Here is a 20,420-nt window from a genome sequence, read left to right as displayed (position 1 = left end):
ATTTTTCACATTGATGATCTGTATCCATTTCATTTTTTGATGACATGGTGCTTTGAATCTGAAACCATTACAAATCTAAAATGTGTGATGTACAAATTGTTTCAAATGAACTGAGCATTTTTTTAAAGTAGTCTTTGACATTTGTTATTGACTAGCGAGTACTGCCAAAACTCACATTTCTCTTTATCTAAAAAATGTTTTTCATTTTCTGTCAGGAAAAAATGTGATCTGAATTTAGAAAAGTCAGAAAATTGATTTTGAAGCAAGTAAAAACAAAAGCTGTCAATGTATAATTCGCAAATTATGCCAAATTGTGTCCTTTAGAGCATTCTTTCTGCCGTTTCTGTAAATTGTGTGGTCCTTTGTCTTTAACCAAAGACACAGTTAATTTTACAAACGTTGGGCAACCGCCAGAAAGCTTTACATCAAAGAAGAATATGGTGGATGTAACGAATTCTACTTACTTTAATCTGTTTGAGTCTGCGTGCGCCGCATACAAGCCTCGTTGAAATCGTTCCTCTAGGACGGACCACTTTGTTGAGCAATAATCCTAACGGGCAACCAAAATAACTTTCAGAATAATTGCAAGTGACATTTATTCCTACACAATAGAGCATCATGCTATATTTCAAGCTCAGTTTAACGTAGTTTGCCAATGCGTCCCTAGTTCTCCTTCATCAGTGGGTATATAGCATCTGCTTTTTTTAGCAAGAAAGTTCAGCTGGGGAGTTAAAATATTAGCAGCCCAGTTACAAAACAGTCTTCCTATTAAACATTAATTTCTTACTGAAGTTGTTATTTAAGTGTATGGGATACATACATCGATAACCGAGTAAATGGACAGAGACCAAATGTGTAAGCAGGGTCTTGCACGCTTTAGCAATGTAAAACAGTTTAATAGTGAAGCAGCATTACTATACAGATAGTAAGAATCCCATGTGTTATATTAATATGCTTTATCTGATTTAGATTGGTGCTAAACAATGACTTTATGAAAACGGACAACACGTGCATGCAATCAATGTTTTCAGCCTGCTTTCTTTAGCAATAATACCATTTCCTGATTTCCTTTTTTAAGTCCCACCAGAGATCACAACACATATGAAGCATTAGAATAAAAAGGGTATCTATCGAACAAGGAGCAGATACTAGAATGGTTGAAAATACAGTCCAATTCGCAGGTTTATTTCAATAAAGCGGCAGCGAGGAGTCGGGAACCCGAAAAAGAAGGATGAGGGACAAAGGCAAGTCTGTCTGGGGCAGTCCATACCCCATGCATTCAGCACGAATCCCCTGCCGGCCTGCTTCACTGTTCTCAAACGGCCCTATCAGCGGAACATCGCTGTGTACAGTTCGCTAAGGGGGAGCCAGACAGGCACCTGAGGAAGAAGCGCGAGGGACAAGGGTGAGGGCAAAGCAGCCTGGGGCAGTCCATCGGCCATCCATGCAGCATCTTTCACCTGTCACTGCTGGGAGCTGCCTCCTGTGCTGCTCTCAGGGGGTCCTTCCGCCAGAACATCATTGTCTGAGTTGTTTCCAATTCGGGGACAGAAGCAAGGGGACACTACAGGAAGAAGCCCTTGGGACAAGGGAAAACGAGTATGGGCCTTCTAGGCTGCTGGTGGGGGCGGAGCATGGCGTCTGCAGCCATTTTGGCCTCTCCCCCGCTCTTGTTAATCAAGGTGTTTGTTTACCAGCTACTTTTGCATGCCCCTTCTCCTTTTCAGGTATTTGTCATCATTGCCTGTTGAAGGCTGTGATGCTTCCTGGCTTTTCAGCCCACTTGTGCAGGCTGTTGTCGCTTTTCTTCCTGGTTGATGTACTCCATGGGAGATAATGAACTATAAACGATTAATGCTCTGCAGTGTTTTAACTTTCCTCTATGTTGTTCATTCATTATGAGCAATACTTGTCCTCTCCTGCTTACACCTCAGTCATTCTCCAGGCTCGTTTTCTTTCTATTTGTCTCCATTTAGCATATTTCCATGTTATATTTCACTATATCATTAATCATTTGGTTAAAGCGCTTTGTAAATCCATACACTAAATAAATACAATAAAGTTGCTGTTAGGGAGAATTCTCATAAATGTGCTAATTCCCTTCACCTTAGAGACCCCCAGCAACCTTGCTGGATTTTGAGGACTTGATTTTTTTACCTGGAAAGAGTGTGAGCCTTTTTTCCCACTCATGTATTTTGATGTGTGTTTTTCACTTGTGTTCTTTGATTATGGAGTTTTAGATAACTCCATAGGCATCATCTTTTCATGTGTGTTACACAACACCCTCAGCGCAGTGACACAGAGATGTCTTTTAGACTTCGCTAAGGTTTAGATACCTTGGGGCGTGGCTACGAGAGCCATGCAGGAGGACGCGTTCTGGAGGAGCTCCCGAGATCCTGCAATGATCCGGGCAAACAAGTGCGTTAGGACGGACCGCTGACCACTGACGAAACACATGCCGGTGTGTGAATGTGTGGGCTACGCATGGTGAACTTCTGGATGGCGCAGGAGTGACGATGGCGGAGATCGGTGCGGGTGAGATAAGGACACCGGGGACGCAGGACGACACAAAATGGTCACTTGAGCAGACTACAGATTCCCTGGGTCATGTCGAATAGGACGGTGCGGCCGAAGGCGAAACAGCCCACCCTGGATGACTTCACTAGGACGTCCCCGTGACAGGACACCACCAAGAGCAAGGATGCGCTGGCCGCGAGCGGCACAATAACTTCGGGCGCCAACCAAGAAATCCTGGCGGCGATTGCGGACCTAAGGGCGGCCTGGGAATCTAAGCTTGAACTGGCCGTCACCGAACTAAAAACGGCGCTGGATCTCAAGGTCGGAGAGGTTCAAGAAGACGTTAACCTGCTCCGACAGGATGTCAGGGCCTTGGCGGAGCGCACAGAGTCCCTTGAGAAGGAAGTCGGCCCGAATACTGCGGATTGCGCCTCCCATAAAGCCGACTTGCACGCCCTAATACAAAGAGTGGGCAACCTGGAGAGCAGAGCTGAGGAGGCGGAAGGACGAGCCAGTCGCAATAACATCCGCATCGTGGGCCTGACGGAGGGGATGGAGGGCCGTGACCCTACGGAATTCATTGAATCCATGTTATTACAAGAGATACCCGGAGGAGACCTATCCCAAGGATTTGCAGTAGAGAGGGCACACAGAGCCCTAACGAGGAGGCCGCCGCCGGGGAACCCGCCTAGGACTATCATAGCTAAAATTCTCAACTACCGCGACCGGGAGAGGATACTGGAACACTTTCGAAAAGGAGGAACGATCATACGAGGAGCGGCAAACATCACGGCTTACCCGGATTATACCCTGACTGTACAGCGCAGCCGCATGAATTTCGGGTCAGTAAAGTGGAGACTGAGAGAGGCGGGCCACAAATATATGTTACTTTATCCCGCAAAATTGAAGGTCATTCATGCACATAAAACTCTGTTTTTTGAGACCCCGGAGGATGCCATGGGATGGCTCGATGCACAAGGATGCCCCCAGGAGTCAGAAGTTCGGACGAGGAAGGGCTCGGAAGAGATACGGGAGGCATGAAAATGGCGTCGCAAGATGGCGTGGCACGTGGGACTTGAATATAGTGGTTTGCGAAGCCTTCGGTAGAGAAGGTCAGATGATTGCACTGTTTGTCATGGGCACTGTGATTAATGTTTACTTAACGGGAGCCTTACGGAACGATTCTTTTTACCCCACGATAGCTTTAGTTGGGTGGCCATTAGGGCGACCTCACCCTACTGAGCTCTGTGCATCGATCGGTGCTTGCGGGGCTAGATGTGGGGGTGCCTGAGCTCCGAAGCTGGAGCTGGGCAGCAGTTGGGGTGTGTGATGTTGGGGAAGGGACGGGGGGGAGGGAGGGGAGGGAAGTTGGGGTTTTGCTGTGTACATAGTTAAAGGGGGTTTGAGCTGGTACGAGGAGCTACTAGAATGAGAGGCTATCTGTATTACGTGGGCAAAGGGGAGTCGCTACATGGGAAGCAGGAAGATACGCATGTGCCATGGGAGACCTTAAGATCGTCACCTGGAATGTCAGGGGACTTAACAGCTATTTAAAAAGGAACAAGGTCATGATGTACCTTAAAAGACAGAGGATTGACATTGCGCTGCTGCAGGAGACACACTTGACCCAACAGAAGTTGGAACTGGTGGGGAAAAAGTGGAGAGGCACAGTAGTGGGCTCTCCGTACTCTGCCTATGCTAGGGGAGTGCTGATCTGGGTGGCACCACATGTTCCGCTCAGACTCATACAGGAGGTGGTGGACACGGAGGGCAGGCTGGTCATGCTGAGGGCCTTGGTAGAGAACAAAGAGGTGTGCATTATCAATACATATGCCCCCAACCAAAACACTGCTGCGTACTTCAGAACCCTATGTACCCACCTGGGCGCGTGTGTGGGGGTAGCGATTATTTGGGGAGGGGACTTTAACTGCGTGCTTGACCCAAAGGCAGACAGGTCTGATGAGAAGATTGATCGGCCCACCCCGGCGGCCAGGGTATTACAGGCATTACTGGAGGACTTTGGGTTGGCGGATGTTTGGAGACTGAAACACCCTAATGCCACGCAGTACTGTCACTACTCTGCTCCGCAGCACTTACATACGAGATTGGATTATTTTTTTGCCACGCCAGAGGTGGTGATAGAGACCACCCAAATAGAATATAGAGCAAGGGTCCTGTCGGACCACTCGCCCCTGGTGCTGACCTGGCAGTACTGTCGCCCTAGGGCGCGGATACCTACGTGGCGCCTCCGTGCGGAGGCGCTTAGAGACTCAGTCTTCAGGGAGGACATCAGGGATGCGATCTTGCAGTACTTTGAGGTGAACACGGGCAGTGTGGATTCAGCGAGCACACTCTGGGAGGCTTTCAAGGTTGTGTTGCTGGGTACTGCCATTTCCAAGTCAAAGGGCCTGCAAGGTGGGGTCCTGACAGAACTAGAGAAGGCGGAGAAGCAACTGGAGCGCGAAAGCGACAGGGCAGGAGGGGACGCAGAACTAGTACTTGAGTTGCAGCAAAGGTGTGCGGAGCTTTGGGAAAGGCTCTGCAACCTTAACTATAGAAAATATGTCGAGAGGCAACATGCGGGTGGGGACAAAACTGCCCGCTTGCTGGCGTGGTTATATAAGAGCGAAACCCCCAGGCCCCCGATTAGGATAATAACTAGGGAAAACGGGGAGGAGGTTGACACTCAAGAAGGAGTCAATGAGGCATTTTTTGACTATTATAGAATACTATATGAGGACAGGGGAGGGGAAAACCAGGAAGAGATCAGAGAAACACTGAAAGACATGGAACTACCTAGGATTAGTGACGAAGAAAGGGAGGAACTAGACGCACCTATTACCCTGGATGAACTAGAGGAGGTGGTGAAACAGCTGCCCACCTGCAAGACCCCGGGCACGGACGGATTCCCGAGCGAGTTTTATAAAGTATATAGGGCAGAGGTACTCCCCCCTATGCTAGAGAGGTTTAATGAGTCTTTTGAGAAGGGTCGGCTACCGGATACGCTTAGAGAAGCACTAATCGTACCGCTCCCCAAGCCCAACAGACTGGGGCATTGTTGCGCTCGTATAGGCCGCTGTCAATGTTGAACCAGGACAGCAAGATCCTGACGGCGGTCCTAGCTAATAGGCTACGAAGGGTCATCAGTAAATTGATACACCCGGATCAGACAGGCTATGTCCCCAATAGAAATATAACTCACAACCACAGGCGACTCCACCGGGTGATTGAAGAGGGGAACAGAAGCGATGAAGAGATGGTGGTGGTGTCCCTAGACGCAGTCAAGGCTTTTGATTTGGTGAGGTGGCCATGGTTGCTGGCGGCCCTGGAAGAATACGGGATGGGGCCGGGTTACGTTAGGTGGGCGGAATTGTTGTACAGCGAACCACTGGCCAGAGTGCGCACGGGATCAGTGATATCTAAGAGGTGGCAACTCAGCAGAGACACCAGACAAGGGTGCCCCTGGTCCCCGATGTTATACATTCTAGCCCTGGAGCCCTTAGCAGTGTACCTCAGACAACAATATGACCTGGTTGGCATTGAAGTGGGAGGAGAGAAACAGCTAATATCCTTATATGCTGACGATTTGTTACTGTATTTAAAATATCCGGAGGAAAATCTCCAGTACATTCTAGAGGTCATGGAAAAGTATGCGGAACTGTCCGGCATAGCGGTAAACCCCCGAAAATCGAGCATGTTTCCATTAGGGAGCTACACAGGAGTCCCTCTGGAACGATTGCCAGTGTTGTCCGTGCCTTGGGCAGCTGATTCTTTCCGCTACCTCGGAATAGATGTATATCACACTGTGGCGGGGGAACACTTGCACAATACCGAGGTGGCTGTGAAGAAAATCCGCACGAACATGAAGTTTTGGGAGAAGCTGCCGCTGGCGATGATGGGGCGGGGGGCGATGCTCAAGATGGTGGTCCTGCCTAGGCTGTTGCACTTTTTCAGTAATATACCATACCTGATACCCAAGAAGTTCTTTGCCAAACTTAACAGCATGTGTAGGGACTTCCTGTGGCACGGCACCCGCAATAGAGTGGCGCTATGGAAGCTACAGAACTTACATGATAAAGGGGGCATCAAGCTGCCGAACTTTGAGGCCTATTATGTAGCCAGCCAATTGCAATATGTAACTAAATGGCTTTCTGATGAAGAAACTCCTGAATCTAGGCTGGTTGGGCAGGACTGCGCCCCGTTTTACCTAAAAGAGATCATCTGGGTTCATAGACTTGAACTGAATGAATGCTCGAGTATGTTGTTGCTTGGGTGGAAGATGTGGCACAGAGCATGCCAATTGATGGAGCCCGTACCCGTGTTCCCCAAAGGTGCCTCTAGTTGCCTTAACTAAAGGGGACAGCCAGCTTAGGATGATAATCAGGACCTATTGGGAATCGGTTGGGCTGGCCACATTGGGAGATATATGGCAAGAAGGGGCTATTAAAGAATTCGAAGACCTGGGAGATGAGACAGGGTTGCATGGGGGCCAATATGTTACGTATCTTAGGCTGGTGCAGACTATCCGTAAAACCTGGCCAGAGACTGTGCTGGCGGAAGAACCAGACGCTCTAATTGGAACGATATATGACATATCGGAGGGAGGGCACGAGATCTCTAGACTATACGAGGTGGTGATGACCCGGGTGGGGAAGGACTTGAGGTTGGACTGGGAAGCGGAGGTGGGGGCGCAGTTGACCGATGGGATGTGGGAACGGGCCATGGGATACCATAAGAAAGTGTCCAGGAATGCTAGATTGCAGCAAATACAGCTATACATTACGCATAGAGCCTATATGACCCCGAAAAGAATATCCAAGTTTGCGAACGCAGGAAGACAAGCATGTCCGAAATGCGATGAGGAAGACGCAGACATGACACACATGTTCTGGTCCTGCCCAGTGATTGAAGCTTTTTGGGGGGAAGTGGCACGGAAACTAGCAGACAAAGGGGTCCCGCTACACATAGATACGGCCTGGGCCTGCCTGCTGGGAGGGTTTCCCAGACCACGGAACACTAAACATCTTGGGAAACTGAGGGACCTGGCATATGTGCTTGCTAAAAGAAGGATAGCCATGAGCTGGAAGCAATGCCACAAGCCACGGATAGAGGTATGGTGGCGGGACTTGCAAAAATGGGCGGAGGCTGAAACGGTGGTATGGCAGGAGGCATGTAGCAATTGCGGGGAGGAAGATGTAGGTAACCTGACGGCTTGGAGGATGTTAATTACAGGACTGTTTGGCACGGCAGTGGACCCTGCAGCTTCGGAAGGAAGCGACACCCAGCCACACGTAGCGGATACAGAATCGAAAAGTTGATAAGCTCTTGAGCGGGGGGAGGGGATTGGGGTGCAGTAACGGGTGTTAATTGATGTTTACGGTTCTATTGTACTTAATGCTGCAAGTTTGGTTTGTATTGTTTATTTTCAAAATAAAAAATTCTTTAAAAAAAAAGGTTTAGATACCTTCTCTGGGATAAACTACTGTTTCCCACAGAATGTAAAGTGAAATTGACTTTACTAGTCTTTCAAAATTCCTAGACCCAGCACACACCATCTTCTAATGGAGTGCTGGAGGGGTTCCATAGTATCCGCTGTGTCTAAATACTCATGTAGCAGTCAAATGCTACCCTTTCCTATTGAAAAGGCTGGTGGCAGTGGTTTTACAACAAACTACCATGATTTTAACTGAAACGCGAACACCGGTAGCTAAAAATCACGGGAGCAATGTTTTTCAAGATGGCGCCTTAAGACAATATTTTTTGACAGGTCCCGTTCTTCTTTTTTCACCGTTTCTTTTTGGAAAGGACCTTCTAGTGTTTGTCTCTGCATGCCAAACCAGGTTTGGTCCCTTTGTTCGTGTGCCTTTGGCGGGCTTCAGGACTGAAGACCGCCTCAGGCGTCTGAGTGTCTGGGCAGGAAGTGAGGCAGGTGCCCGAAACTCCCTGTGCTTAGTCTCTTAGGAGACCCAAATGCACTCTGGCGTGAGTGGCTGGCTGACTGTCCGGCAAGGACAGACGCCCTGCTGGGTGAGTGACAGCTAGGATGAAAGGGAGAAAACTGTTTAAAAGGCAAGTCTCTTGGATTGGAAAGCAGAGTCAACCACTGGAATGAAAGAACCGAAGAAGAGCTGGAAGAGGATGGCTGCTGCAACTCTTGGACCATTGGTTTGCCCATTAAAGCCCTGCTGCAGGTCTGAATTGCCAAGTTCATCTCGACAGAGAAGCCCATTCAAGGACAACTTCTTCCTTTGAGTTGGTGGGACCAATCAACTCGTAAGCCACCTGGATACAATTCTCAAAGCTGGTTCGGATTAACCAGGGAGAGGGATACCAGCGTGCGTGCTTGAATCTACAGCTACTGGTACTCAAGTGACTCCATCTTTTTTTTTTTAAACTTTTGTTTATTCATTCAGCTTGGCAACACAGAAACAGGTGAATTACAATAGAGCCTTGGAAGCAAAACAGGGTAATCGGCATGTTACATGCAATACATATCAATGGGATACATAAAGGAAAAGGTAACGACATATGCACCTGGGGGTCCATCGAGGGTCGAAATAACAGGTAAATGAAAGACAGCTCAGGGGCCCCCTAAGGCTGAGTTAGGAGAGGGAGCTGGGGATACAGAATCTGAGTCGGTGTTGGTGGAGGACATGAACGAGCGGAACTTCTGCCATATGTCTCTAGGCCTGGAGCAGGCGGGTTGTTGGACCGCCCAGGATTCTTCAGTGTCGGAGGCCCATGTAGCTGCTTTGAGCCACTGCGCGTGGGTGGGGGGGGTAGGCCGTAACCAGCAGAGTAGGATTGTACGCACCGCTAGTAGCATGCAAAGGCCGGCCAGTTTCCTGGAGTCGCGGTGGAGTTCAGGGAAATCATGAAATAGGCATTTCATTGGAGATGGAAGGATGGGAGATTCGAGGATGGTCGATGTAGTGGAGCACACTGAGGTCCAGAATTGGGTGAGTCGAGGACATGCCCAGATCATGTGGATGTAATCGGCCTCCTCGTAGCCGCATCTAGGGCACCTGGGGGAGGAGTCGCTAGAGATGTGGTGTAGCCTGGTCGGGGTGTAGTGGTACCTGTGGGTCACCTTAAATTTGATTGCTTTTTCGACTATCCCGTGCAGTGCAGGAGTCCCCCGATGTCCTCCCTCTTGTCCCCACAACTGAGACTCAGGAACAGCGAGGCCTGCAGGAACTGCCAAGAACCGATGACTTCAGCTGCATTTGTTGCTTCATACTAAGGTACTGTGCCAACCTGATTGAGAGAACGCCACTCTCGCGGTGAAAGTTAGTGAAACTTTCCCAACTTGCAGGCCTAATCAGCTTGTGACCCCACAAATGATTTTTTTTTTGCCTAAAGTACTTCTGAGAACTTTTGCGAAGACTTTACCGTTTGATACCAGAACTGCTCTTTCCTATCCAGAACACTAGCCCATTGACCTTGGCCTGGCCTATTGACTTGAATTGAACTCTTCTGGTGAACTGAAACTATCTGCACTGTCTAACAAGTATATGTGATCTATTCTACTTACCTTGTCCCTTTTGCTCACTTCTAAGTAACTGAACTGCCATTTGGCTCCTATTTCAGGGGAGCTCAAACTGTCGCAAAATCTTATTTTGTATTGAAGTGTATTGGTATATAATATTAAGTTGTCTTCTGCTAGTGAAATGTTTTCTAAATGATTGTGTAATAATTTAATAAGTGTTTTACCAAGAAACCTTGAGTATAAGTGTTTACTTGAACCACTGTTTGTTTGTTTATTTGTTTGGTAATGCGCACCAAGCCTTTAGGTAGACGGACGCAACAGAAACAAGAAATCTTAAAACTTAGTTACAGTCAAGGTAGCAATACATAGAGCAGTGATTGCAGTAGGAGCAAAAATACAGGTACAAGATACATTAAATGCGAAGCAATGGTCTTGGTAAATCAAGGAGGCATTATCGTGAGTAACAATATATGCACACATACATATACAGATATGTATATACAACCTTACATGTCTACGTTAACGTGTATCTATGGTGCATGCAAATATGACAGAACAGACGACCATGCGTGTATAGTTAACCAATCTACAGTGTAGTTTGAGGGAACAAAGGGTTGTGTAGGGGCTGGAGAGGTAGAAGTGTAGTTTGGCAGTTAGGTGTCGTTAGTGTGTAGCCAATTGAGTATCTTATGTCTGAATATAGGGTAGGGTTGTTCTAGTCTGAGGTCAACTGGTAATTTGTTCCAACATTGTGCCGCTTTAACAGGGAAACTGGTTCCTCCTGCTGTCGAGCGTTTGAACCTAGGAATCTCTAACATAAATGAGTTAGCAGATCTCGTAGGGCGGGTAGCTGTTCTCCTGGTAATTTTATCCATAAGGTATGGGGGTTCTAGGTTATTCAGACATTTGGAGGTGAGGGATGCTGTTTTGAGGATAATTCTGTCTGTTATTTTCAGCCAGTTAACCTCTTTCCTGAATTCGGTAATATGCTCTCTGTAAGGGATGTTCAATGCTGCCCTCAGGGCGTTATTCTGCAGTCTTTGGATTCTGTCTGTAATGTATTCGTTGGCTCCCGAGTACAGGGCATTACAGTAAACTAATCTTGACATGATAAGAGCGTTGGCTAGTGTGGTGCACAGAGGACTGTGATTGAAAGTCCTCTGTGTAATTACTTGTACTGCTCACATTCACTCTTGAGATAAGCCTGGCTGTTCAGCTCACTACCAAAAACTGTGTGGTACAGATTTATACCAAAGGTTGGTTTGGCTAACACCTATAGTCCTAATTGTGTATAGTGGTCCCAGAGGGTACTGCATGCAACTCTGCCCAACACTTGCATGCACACCCATCCCAAAAACACATCTGTGTGTGAGCAGTTTGCGTGAACTACATGTGAGAACAAGGCAGGGAATTATTGACTTGTAATAACGGGATAAAGGGAGGGCATTTGGCAGGACTAGAAGCTTGTGGGGCAGCGAGACAAACAGGGTTATTCCTGAGGTGCACCTGTTGTGCAAAGGACCAGTACAAACATACAACAAACGTTTTCACAGCAGGCATGCTGCTTTAAATGGTCTAATTTCGACCTCTTTTTTTTAGGAGAAGAAATGAATGCTCACCATTTAGATTCTGTCCTCTGGAATGTGCTACTATGTGTAGGAAAAAACTACTAAGTGAAGGCCAGTTTACACAATTATTGTTCAGGCTACTGATACTTATGCAAAGATGGCATTCATTGCATGGCAGATCTTGCACTACTCGCTTGGCAATCCTACAATAGTAGGTCCAAACTATTTTAAAAAAACCAGCAGGTGCCCCTCTCCAGAAAGAATATGGCATGATAACCTGCTCTGTGTTTTTTTCCCATTTGAGAGTTCGCAGCCATTATTTTATGCTCACTGTCCCTTTCACAGATGGGAAATAACTATTTGCATATCAGTCTCTTGTCTTGCCCACATAGGCAGTCCAGCACCCAAATGCTAAGGCAATTCCCTTCTGAACATGAGTACCAACAGCAACTCCATACACGTGTTTCAGCCTTGTTGAGCCTCATCATTGTAGTGGAGCTGTGCCTTTCTGAGTGAGCAGGGAGTCCATGTCTGGGTTCCCACAGGTAACTCGGGGTGACTTAGGTTGGACTAAAGTGGGCAGGACAAAGCCTGATATGCAAATAGTTATTTCCCATCTGTGAAAGGTAGAGTGAGCAAAAAGCGATGGCTGCGGACAAAGTGGGAAAAAACCCACAGAACAGGTTCTCACCCCTCTCTAGGGTCACCTACTACCTTTTTTAAAAGTGGGTCCAAACTATCAGCTTTTTTAAACCTCTAAGCAGCTGAGAACAGAAATAAAACACCAGAGAGATGCCAAGTTAAGGGCAATAGTTTAATAACACTTTTTTCCTGTGGCTCCTTTAATTTTTTCAACGTACTTCAATGTTCCCTTCCCATGATTAAAGACTTAGGTTCTCTGAGGTAGTGAGCAATAATTTCATATGCGAAATCCGCCACTGCAATTTTCTAATGCGCCAAAGGATTACAATAAAAACACACAAAAATGACTGCTCTATTCAATTGAGTTGAGGAAGACGCTGGTTTGGAAAAGTACATGAGGACAACACTGGGATTTAAAAAATGATGCCAAAAAACAGATATTCATTCCAAGTAGAATTGTTGATCAGATACTGTCTTATTTTTTAAAGACTGTCAAAAACGTTTGCAGCATGATTTTCCCTAAATGTACTGTCACACATTAAATGAAAAATGCTGAAAAGATATACAATTATAAACCAATCCAGCTCCCAGTATCTTAGCGCTTACTCGTAGCCATGTCCATCCATATGGACACAAACACAAAACTATAGAACTCTCTATGAGGAAAGAAAATTAAGAGTTTTGGCAGGTCAAGCAATATTGATTGGGGTCCGCCCTTCATGCTCAGAACCAGCTAGGAATTAGAAATGCACAATCTTTAAAAAAAATGGCAATGGATTTGCTTGTTTTTTTTTTTTTGTTGAAGTTTCAGTGTGGTTTTCATTGTCTTTTTTCACATTACCTTATGTGGGCAGCCATTTGCCAAGCATTAAAATAAAGCGTAATGTGCCTGCTAGGACATTTATTGGGAATTGAGGTGGCAGAATTGATTTATTGGGCCTCATTACGAGTCAGCCGGTCCGGAAAGAATAGTGGTGGTAAATCCGCCACCACTGTTCTTTCCGGACCGGCTGATCTCGAGTTCAGGTCTGACCTGGCGGGTTTAACACCACCCGCCTGCCGGTGGACATGGAAACACCGGAACCATTACAACATGGTGCTGGTGTTTCCACTTCCCCACTCGCATGGAGTCCTATCGGACTCCATGCGGACTCCATGGGAATGGGGACTTACAGAATTCCGCCTCCGGAATTCCCAGGTCACCGGGGTTGTAATGCCCCAGTAATTCCGGGAATCACGGAGGCGGAATGGCTCGGTTACCGCCGGACTCGTAATGAGGCCCATTGTCTTGATATAACAATGTTTGTAAGTACTTTTCTGAAATTCTTCTTGTACTTGTTTTCATGTTTTTATTATCATTTATTAGAAATAAAAATTGCCTTTAATTACCAAAAAAAATAAAAAATGCACAATACTAGAAGTATTGAAATACTCAAACAGTGTACTAGATATTCTGTGTGTTAATGGCTTGCCATCAAACTATGGCACACTGATATAAGGACCACTAACGTTAGACATATTGGCAGTCAACACACTTCCTTGGCCGATTTAAAATGTAATCATTTTATCAACCTAATCTTTAAATCTGGACAAGTGCAGTGTAAATAACTCTCCATTATAAACCCATCTGCAGTAAGAACACGTTTGGAAAGGACCGTGTCCATCTTCCAGAACCTCAGTTATATCTGTCGACTATCACCCATTGTTTCGAAAATAAGGCAACAACTGAGTTCAAACACTCACCTTCGCAGCCTTGATAAATTTGGCTGCATTGTAATCTCCACCCATGCGCAACACATCTTCAGTGCAATAGTAGAACTCGGAAAAGCCATAGAACTCGCTGTTTTCGTACAGTACAGGGGGCTGGTAGACTCCATTTAACGAGGTTAGCGTTTCATTGGTCCGGTTCATGAAAGGCTGTATAACTTCTCGACAGAAGCTGAAGTCCCCGGTGCCCCGCAGGTGCATGGTCTCTCCATTGCTCATGACTTTAGTCTCTGCGTCCACAGGCAAGCACGGGTCTAGGTAGGGGGTGTCAGCAGACATGCCAACCCGCTTTCCCAGCAATCTGTCAGGAAAGAGGATGCGTAGAATGTAACAACTCATTTACAGACACCTTTAAACTTATTCGGATTGAATATTTGCAGCATTCCTACACGTCCATGCATAACGTCACATTGTATGATGTATGAACACTATTACATTCTTGACACCATTTATCGTCATCACAATAAAATCTAGATCAGCCATTATTACTAATGCTGATAGTGACAAAGTATTGATCAATCCCAGGCATCCCTTACAATTGAAACACAAAGTTATGAAAAATAAAATGGCCAGTAGCGATGAAGGTGATTTCTGCATGTTCCATAGCAAATCTTTTAAACTGTTCACCACCTTGGTAACGGTTGAACTTTTTTCTATTACTTATGTTTGCGAAACTGTTCCCTGCTTCATTTTGTGAATAAAAAAGTCATCTTCCATTCACTTTCATGAATTTGTTTTTTTATCTTTATACTGTTGGCAGTTCTAAATCCTTTTGATTAATCCCTGAACTTCATTTGGCAACTTGCCAATGCAGAGGTTGGCACTTTGAACTCTGCCATCTAAGCCTGTGTCCAACCGAAATCTTTCGCATGCAGGTGCTATCTACAGCTTGGTTGAGATTGGAAATAAATGGCTGGCTAGGGACCCAGGTGCCACCCTGAGTTGGCATTTCCTCGGTCAATTCCTGGGTAACTCACTAATCTGGGACTATCTTAAATTTAAAACCAATTCCGTTAATACCCTTGAAATTACGGGGGCTTGGTTAAATATCCCTAGGCCTGCCAGTATGTGTCGACTTTGGGGCTGTGGTGCCCTTGAGTCAGTGCAGCATCTGCTAATACATCGTGACTCCTTGCAGGGGCATAGGAGGGTGGCGATTGCGGCCACGGGACTGAGTTTGGATTCCACTCCTGAGGTTATTTGGGACTTGTTCATGGCGGGTAATAACGAGCCCTGTATTTTTTTTTACCCTTTTTGGAGAAAGGTAGCTAGCATTTTGGAGAGTTTATAATAATGTATGCTGGGAGGGTGTCCAGCTCTTCTTATAGATGTATTTTCTATGCTTGGGCTCAGGTGAATGTATTGTACATTTTATTGATGTACTGTGTTAAAAGCAGTTGGATATTTTGTATTGTAATTTTAATTGTGCTATTGTCCCTAAAGCTGTTGAAATATACGGCTATATGACACGGTTAATACAAAAGATATCCTTTTGATTAATCAAGCACAGAATTGAACACAGTTCTAAATGTGGTCCGATGCCTTTGTATAGTGGTAATATGTGTTCTGTATGGCAATTTCAATACAGTAATTTAAACTGCAGCATCGCATGCACACCAATTAAGCTTGCTTAATGAGAGCACATCCTTTGGGTTGCCCATATTTCTGAACTATATGAATTGCTAGCCACACATTGAGATACTATATATAGTATCATCCCGGCATTTTGCTGTGCTTGATCAATAAACACGTTACAAGCCATTTTGACTTGGGCATGCTTTTTTCATGTTATTCTGGGACCTGGAGTGAGGTTCGCCTGCTTCGGTGGGTTTTCTCTGTTTGTATATATATAAGAGTTGGATTCTGGCAGATTCTACACTACAGCTACCAGAATTCCTTGCTGCCACTGCCTGGTACATAACAGAGGGATTCCACCCTGCACACCTTCATCCAATCATCCTCCCTGAAGATTGGTGAGGCATGAAAGCCCGCTAGGAGGAGAACATATTTGGACTGTTTGAGCTTACTGCAGCTGGGACCGAGAGTAACGCCCCTGCCACCCTTCTTGTTTTGTTTGCACATCTATGCAGAGACTGGGGCTCAAGAGGAGCTGTACCTGGGCTACTCTTGTCTAACTTTGGAGTGCCATACTGATGGTTACTCCTTCCCCCTCCCCACTGAGGGCTAACATTGAACATGGGGGAGAGTTGGATCCTGGCTGGCTCTACACTACAGTTACCAGAATTCCCTGCTGCCACTGCCTGGTACATACCAGCGGGATTCCACCCTGCACACCAGCATCCAATCAGTCTCCCTGAAGATTGCTGAGGCAGGAAAGTGCACCAGGAGGAGAACATATTTGGACTGTTTGAGCTTACTGCAGCTTGGGCCCAGAGTAGCGCCCCTGCCACCCTTCTTGTTTTGATGCATATGTATATATATGATACATTACTCACCGTAATCATATTTCTGGTGCTTGTATCTGCTTAGATTGACATGCTTTGCATAGTCTGACATCTAGTGGAAGTCGCAGAGTATTACAAGATTTGTTTTTAAAACTCGAAAAACAGATGTCAGCAGGGCGTAATTAGTAATACTATCCCTAGTGTGACGTGTACTGTACCCATGGTGCTTCACGCATCAAGGTCCCACAGATTGATTGTTTCTGACATGAGCTTGTATGAAGTATAGTGCGAGTACAGATGTGGTAAAGCAGAAACAGCGATAACCCAGAAAACATCTATGCGCCTTCTACTCCAGTAGGGGAGGAAGGATGGGCGCATATGAATCTAAGCAGATACAAGCACCAGAAATACCATTACGGTGAGTAATGTATCCCTTCTTTAGCTTGTGGATCTGCTTAATCACATGCTCCGCATATATTAGCGAACAGTATCTGCAGAAGGAGGTGGGAAGTTAGAAGGTACAGCGCCAAAGGGATGTTTTAGGACCGCTTGTCCCACCTGTGAATCTGCTTTAGAGTGTGTCAATGCCGTGTGACCGTATGGATGGAACTCCATGTAGCAGCCTTGCAGATGGCATCCAGAGAGACGTTCGCAATGAAAGCTAAGGTAGCCCCTGTATCTCTGGTAGAGTGTGCCAATGGGGTGAAAGGTAGAACCTTTTTGAATAGGGAATAGCAGAGTTGTATGCATTTGGAGATTGCGCTCTTTGATACGTGGTCACCTTCCCTACCCGGCGCTATGGAAACAAAGAGTTGGTCTGTTTTCCTAAGGGGTTTTGTTTGCATAATACAAGACCACCCTCTGTACATCAAGTGTACAGAGGCTTTTTTTCTGCTGAGTTTGATGGATTCTGAAAGAAGGTGGAAAGTTCTATGGATTGGTTTACATAGAACTTTGAAATTAACTTGGGTGAGAACCTAGGGTGTTTTCGGGGGACAACCATGTCCTTGTGTATAATGAAAAAGGGGTCTTGTACAGACGAAGCCTGTAGCTTACTGGTTCGTCTTATGGAGGTGATAGCTACCAGGAATGCAGTTTTCTTGGTAAGATGCTTTAGGCTGGCCTTGTGCATAGGCTCAAAGGGTGGACCCATGAGCTTGAAGAGCACAACATTGAGATCCCAACCCAGGGGAGGTTTGGAAGTTGGGGGTGGGGGGTATAGCCGCTTTACCCCTTCCATGAATGCCTTAATGACAGGGACTTTCCGCAAGGACACCTTGTTCTGTGAAGTGGTGTAAGCCGATAGGGTCGCCAGATGCACCTTTAAGGAATTAAATACTAGGCCGGAGTCTAGTAAGTAAAGCACGTAGTGTAGAATGTTAGCTGGAGAACATTCTAATGGGCTTAGTGATTGTGATGTGCACCATATCACAAATCCTTTCCACTTATTAAAATATCAGTGCCTGGTGTTGAGTTTTCGTGCCTCTTTAAGGATATCCATACAACTTTGTGAAAGGTTCAAGTGGCCAAACTCTAGGACTTCAGGAGCCAAGCTGCCAAGTTCATTGATTGTGGGTGGAGGGAATCCCCCTTGTGTTGTGTCAACATTTGTATAGGCACAGAAGCTTGATTGGGTCGCACATTGCCAGTTTGAGCACATGTGGAAACCAAGGCTGTCTCGCCCACATAGGAGCAACCAGGATCAGGGTTACCTGGTGCATCTTGTGCGCTATCCTGCTCAGGAGTAGTGTCAGGGGAAAAGCGTAAGAAAATTTCCCTGACCAGTTAATCCACAGGACGTTCCCCTCGGACCATGGCTGGGGAAACCTGGATGTGAAGTCTGGGCATTGTGCGTTTAGCTTTGTGGTGAACAAGTCTAGTGCGGGTGACCCCAAAGTGAGAATATTCTGTCTAGGATAGCTTTGTCGCTTCTGGTAGAGGGTGTCTGCTTAGAGTGTCTGCCAGAGAATGGAGTTCCCCTGGAACATGTTGAGATGTTAGGAACATGTTCCGCTTGAGTGCCCACTTCCATATTTTTGGGGATAGCTTGCACAGACAGTGTGTGCCTCCCTGCTTGTTCAGATAGAACATGGCTGTGGTGCTTTCTGTGATGACCTGCACCGCTTGACCCTTGAAATGTTGCTGAAAGGCCTTAAGGACTGCCAAGAGCTCCAGGAAGTTGGTATGTCTTTGGACAGTAGCATGTGTCGACTGTCCGTGGGCTCTGTGGTGGAGGAAGTGGGACCCCCCAATCAGCAAGTGAGGCATCTGTAGTTGGGATCGCTTGCGCGAAAAAAGGATTTCTCTTTAACAGGCTGTCCTTGGATCACCAGCGAACAGCTTGAACCAGGGTTAGCGAAACATCCAGTAGATCGTCCCACTGTCCGCTTGCCTGAGACCACCGTTTCGCTAACCATGCCTACATTAGACACATGCGCAGGCGCGCGTGAGCAACCAAATAAATGCAAGAGGCCATCATCACTAGCAAGCGCATTGCTTTGCATACCGTGATCTGGCTACACACCTTGTATTGAGGTACCTGCAAAAGCATATTTTGTACTCTTTCGTTTGAGGGGAATGCCAGCTCCGCTTTTGTGTTTAGGGTAGCCCCATGTTGATGGAGAAACCCAGATTGAAGAGAAGGTTTATAGTCTTTTGCATTTTTAATTTGCAAATTTGAGGAGGTTCCCCAGTGATTATCCTGTCGTCCAGATAAGGGTATACTGGGATGGACTTTCTGCACAGTTGTGCTGCCACTACTGCAAGCACCTTTGTGAACACTTTGTCATGGCCACAGGCCCCAGAACACAAAAACCACACCATCTAGTGATGGGGCAATGGATCACTTGACTCACTTATGTCCCTTTGGGACCTATAAACACAGGGGCCCCGGCAGGACTTAGTCCTGGCGCCTTTGGCGCCAGGCTCACATAGAGATGTGAGCCGGAACACTTTATTTCAGTGCAGGAGTGCTTTTACTTTATTTCAGTGCAGGAGTGCTTTTATTTTACAAGAACTTTCCAGGAGCTGAAAGCCTTTATTCCAGAGAACATCCTAATGTGCTGACTCATCGGGTGTGGCAGGGTGTGGTAGGCAGGCTGAACCTGGTGGGCGTGGCTTCAGAAGCTCAGCTATATAAGCTGCTCTATCCTTAAAGCCGGTGCTTCGCGTTACTGTGCACTCGCGTGCAATGGGACGCTCACCGCCGCTTGGACCAGTTTACTTATCTTTGAACCCAGGAGTTCTCCTGCATACTCACCTCCAGGAAACCGTTGCTTCATCGCTTCATCTTCAGACTAATCTCCTGACATCCAGAGATCTTGATCCCGACTTTGCAGCACTGCACTCCACATCCACGAACTCGGACCCTGTGAAGAAGAAGAAAGACAAGGTTAGAACACCCGTCCTAGGGCCGCACTGCATTTGAACCCCACGTGCCACCTAGTTAACAACTTACCAGCTACTGTGCCGCTGCAGCTTCGTTCCTTATTCCCTCCGGCTGTCGCCTTGAGCTCCGCAGCTTCTGCCGGGCCGTCAACATCACCTGCAAGGGAAGAAAGCAAAAGAGCAAACATCAAAAGTGGAACGGACAGCAATACAAGACAACGAACTTTACAATACAACAAAAACAGACGAGCAAAGACAAAGGCAAACAGGAACACTTACCTGAAGTATAGTGGCTTAGTCGCTGCAGGACTGGACTATGCATGCAAGGGACCAGTGAAGAAACTCGGTCCAGATCATACAAGCGCCCCTGCCAGAAGCAGCAGGACAGAGTGCTCGCCAAAACGAATCAACAGGTGCGCTTTTCAGGGACAGCACATCCCACGGGTACCACAGTTTGGGAGAAGGGGTCTGTAAGGGGATCAGGCGCACAAGCTGGCATACTCACGCCCCCTATTCTCCATGCAGGAGCAGTCCCGAGCAGCATCACCTATTGCCACCAGTCACCACATAAGCACAGAGGGTGAAGTCGGACCCGAGCGACCTCACCCCGGTAGGGCTGCAACTGTGCCAACGCCTCCGCAGAGA

The 20,420-nt window shown here is 46.7% G+C and overlaps 1 protein-coding gene across 5 annotated transcripts in view; it reads right to left on the bottom strand.

The window, feature by feature from the left end:
• Positions 1-20,420, bottom strand: part of ENTPD4 (ectonucleoside triphosphate diphosphohydrolase 4) — a 491,672-nt gene that overhangs the window by 94,949 nt on the left and 376,303 nt on the right. For all 5 annotated transcript variants that reach the window (XM_069617610.1, XM_069617612.1, XM_069617611.1 and 2 more), the window contains 2 exons: positions 13,960-14,284; positions 465-550 (listed from right to left, as the gene is read on the bottom strand). In XM_069617610.1, the coding sequence (XP_069473711.1) occupies positions 465-550; positions 13,960-14,284 (411 nt within the window). The remainder of the gene's footprint in view (positions 1-464; positions 551-13,959; positions 14,285-20,420) is intronic.

This window comes from Ambystoma mexicanum, chromosome 10, assembly GCF_040938575.1.
Source record: "Ambystoma mexicanum isolate Mex_15411 chromosome 10, UKY_AmexF1_1, whole genome shotgun sequence".
NCBI lineage: Eukaryota > Metazoa > Chordata > Amphibia > Caudata > Ambystomatidae > Ambystoma > Ambystoma mexicanum.
Note: the sequence above shows the minus strand (reverse complement) of the source record. Positions and strands in the feature narration are given on the sequence as shown.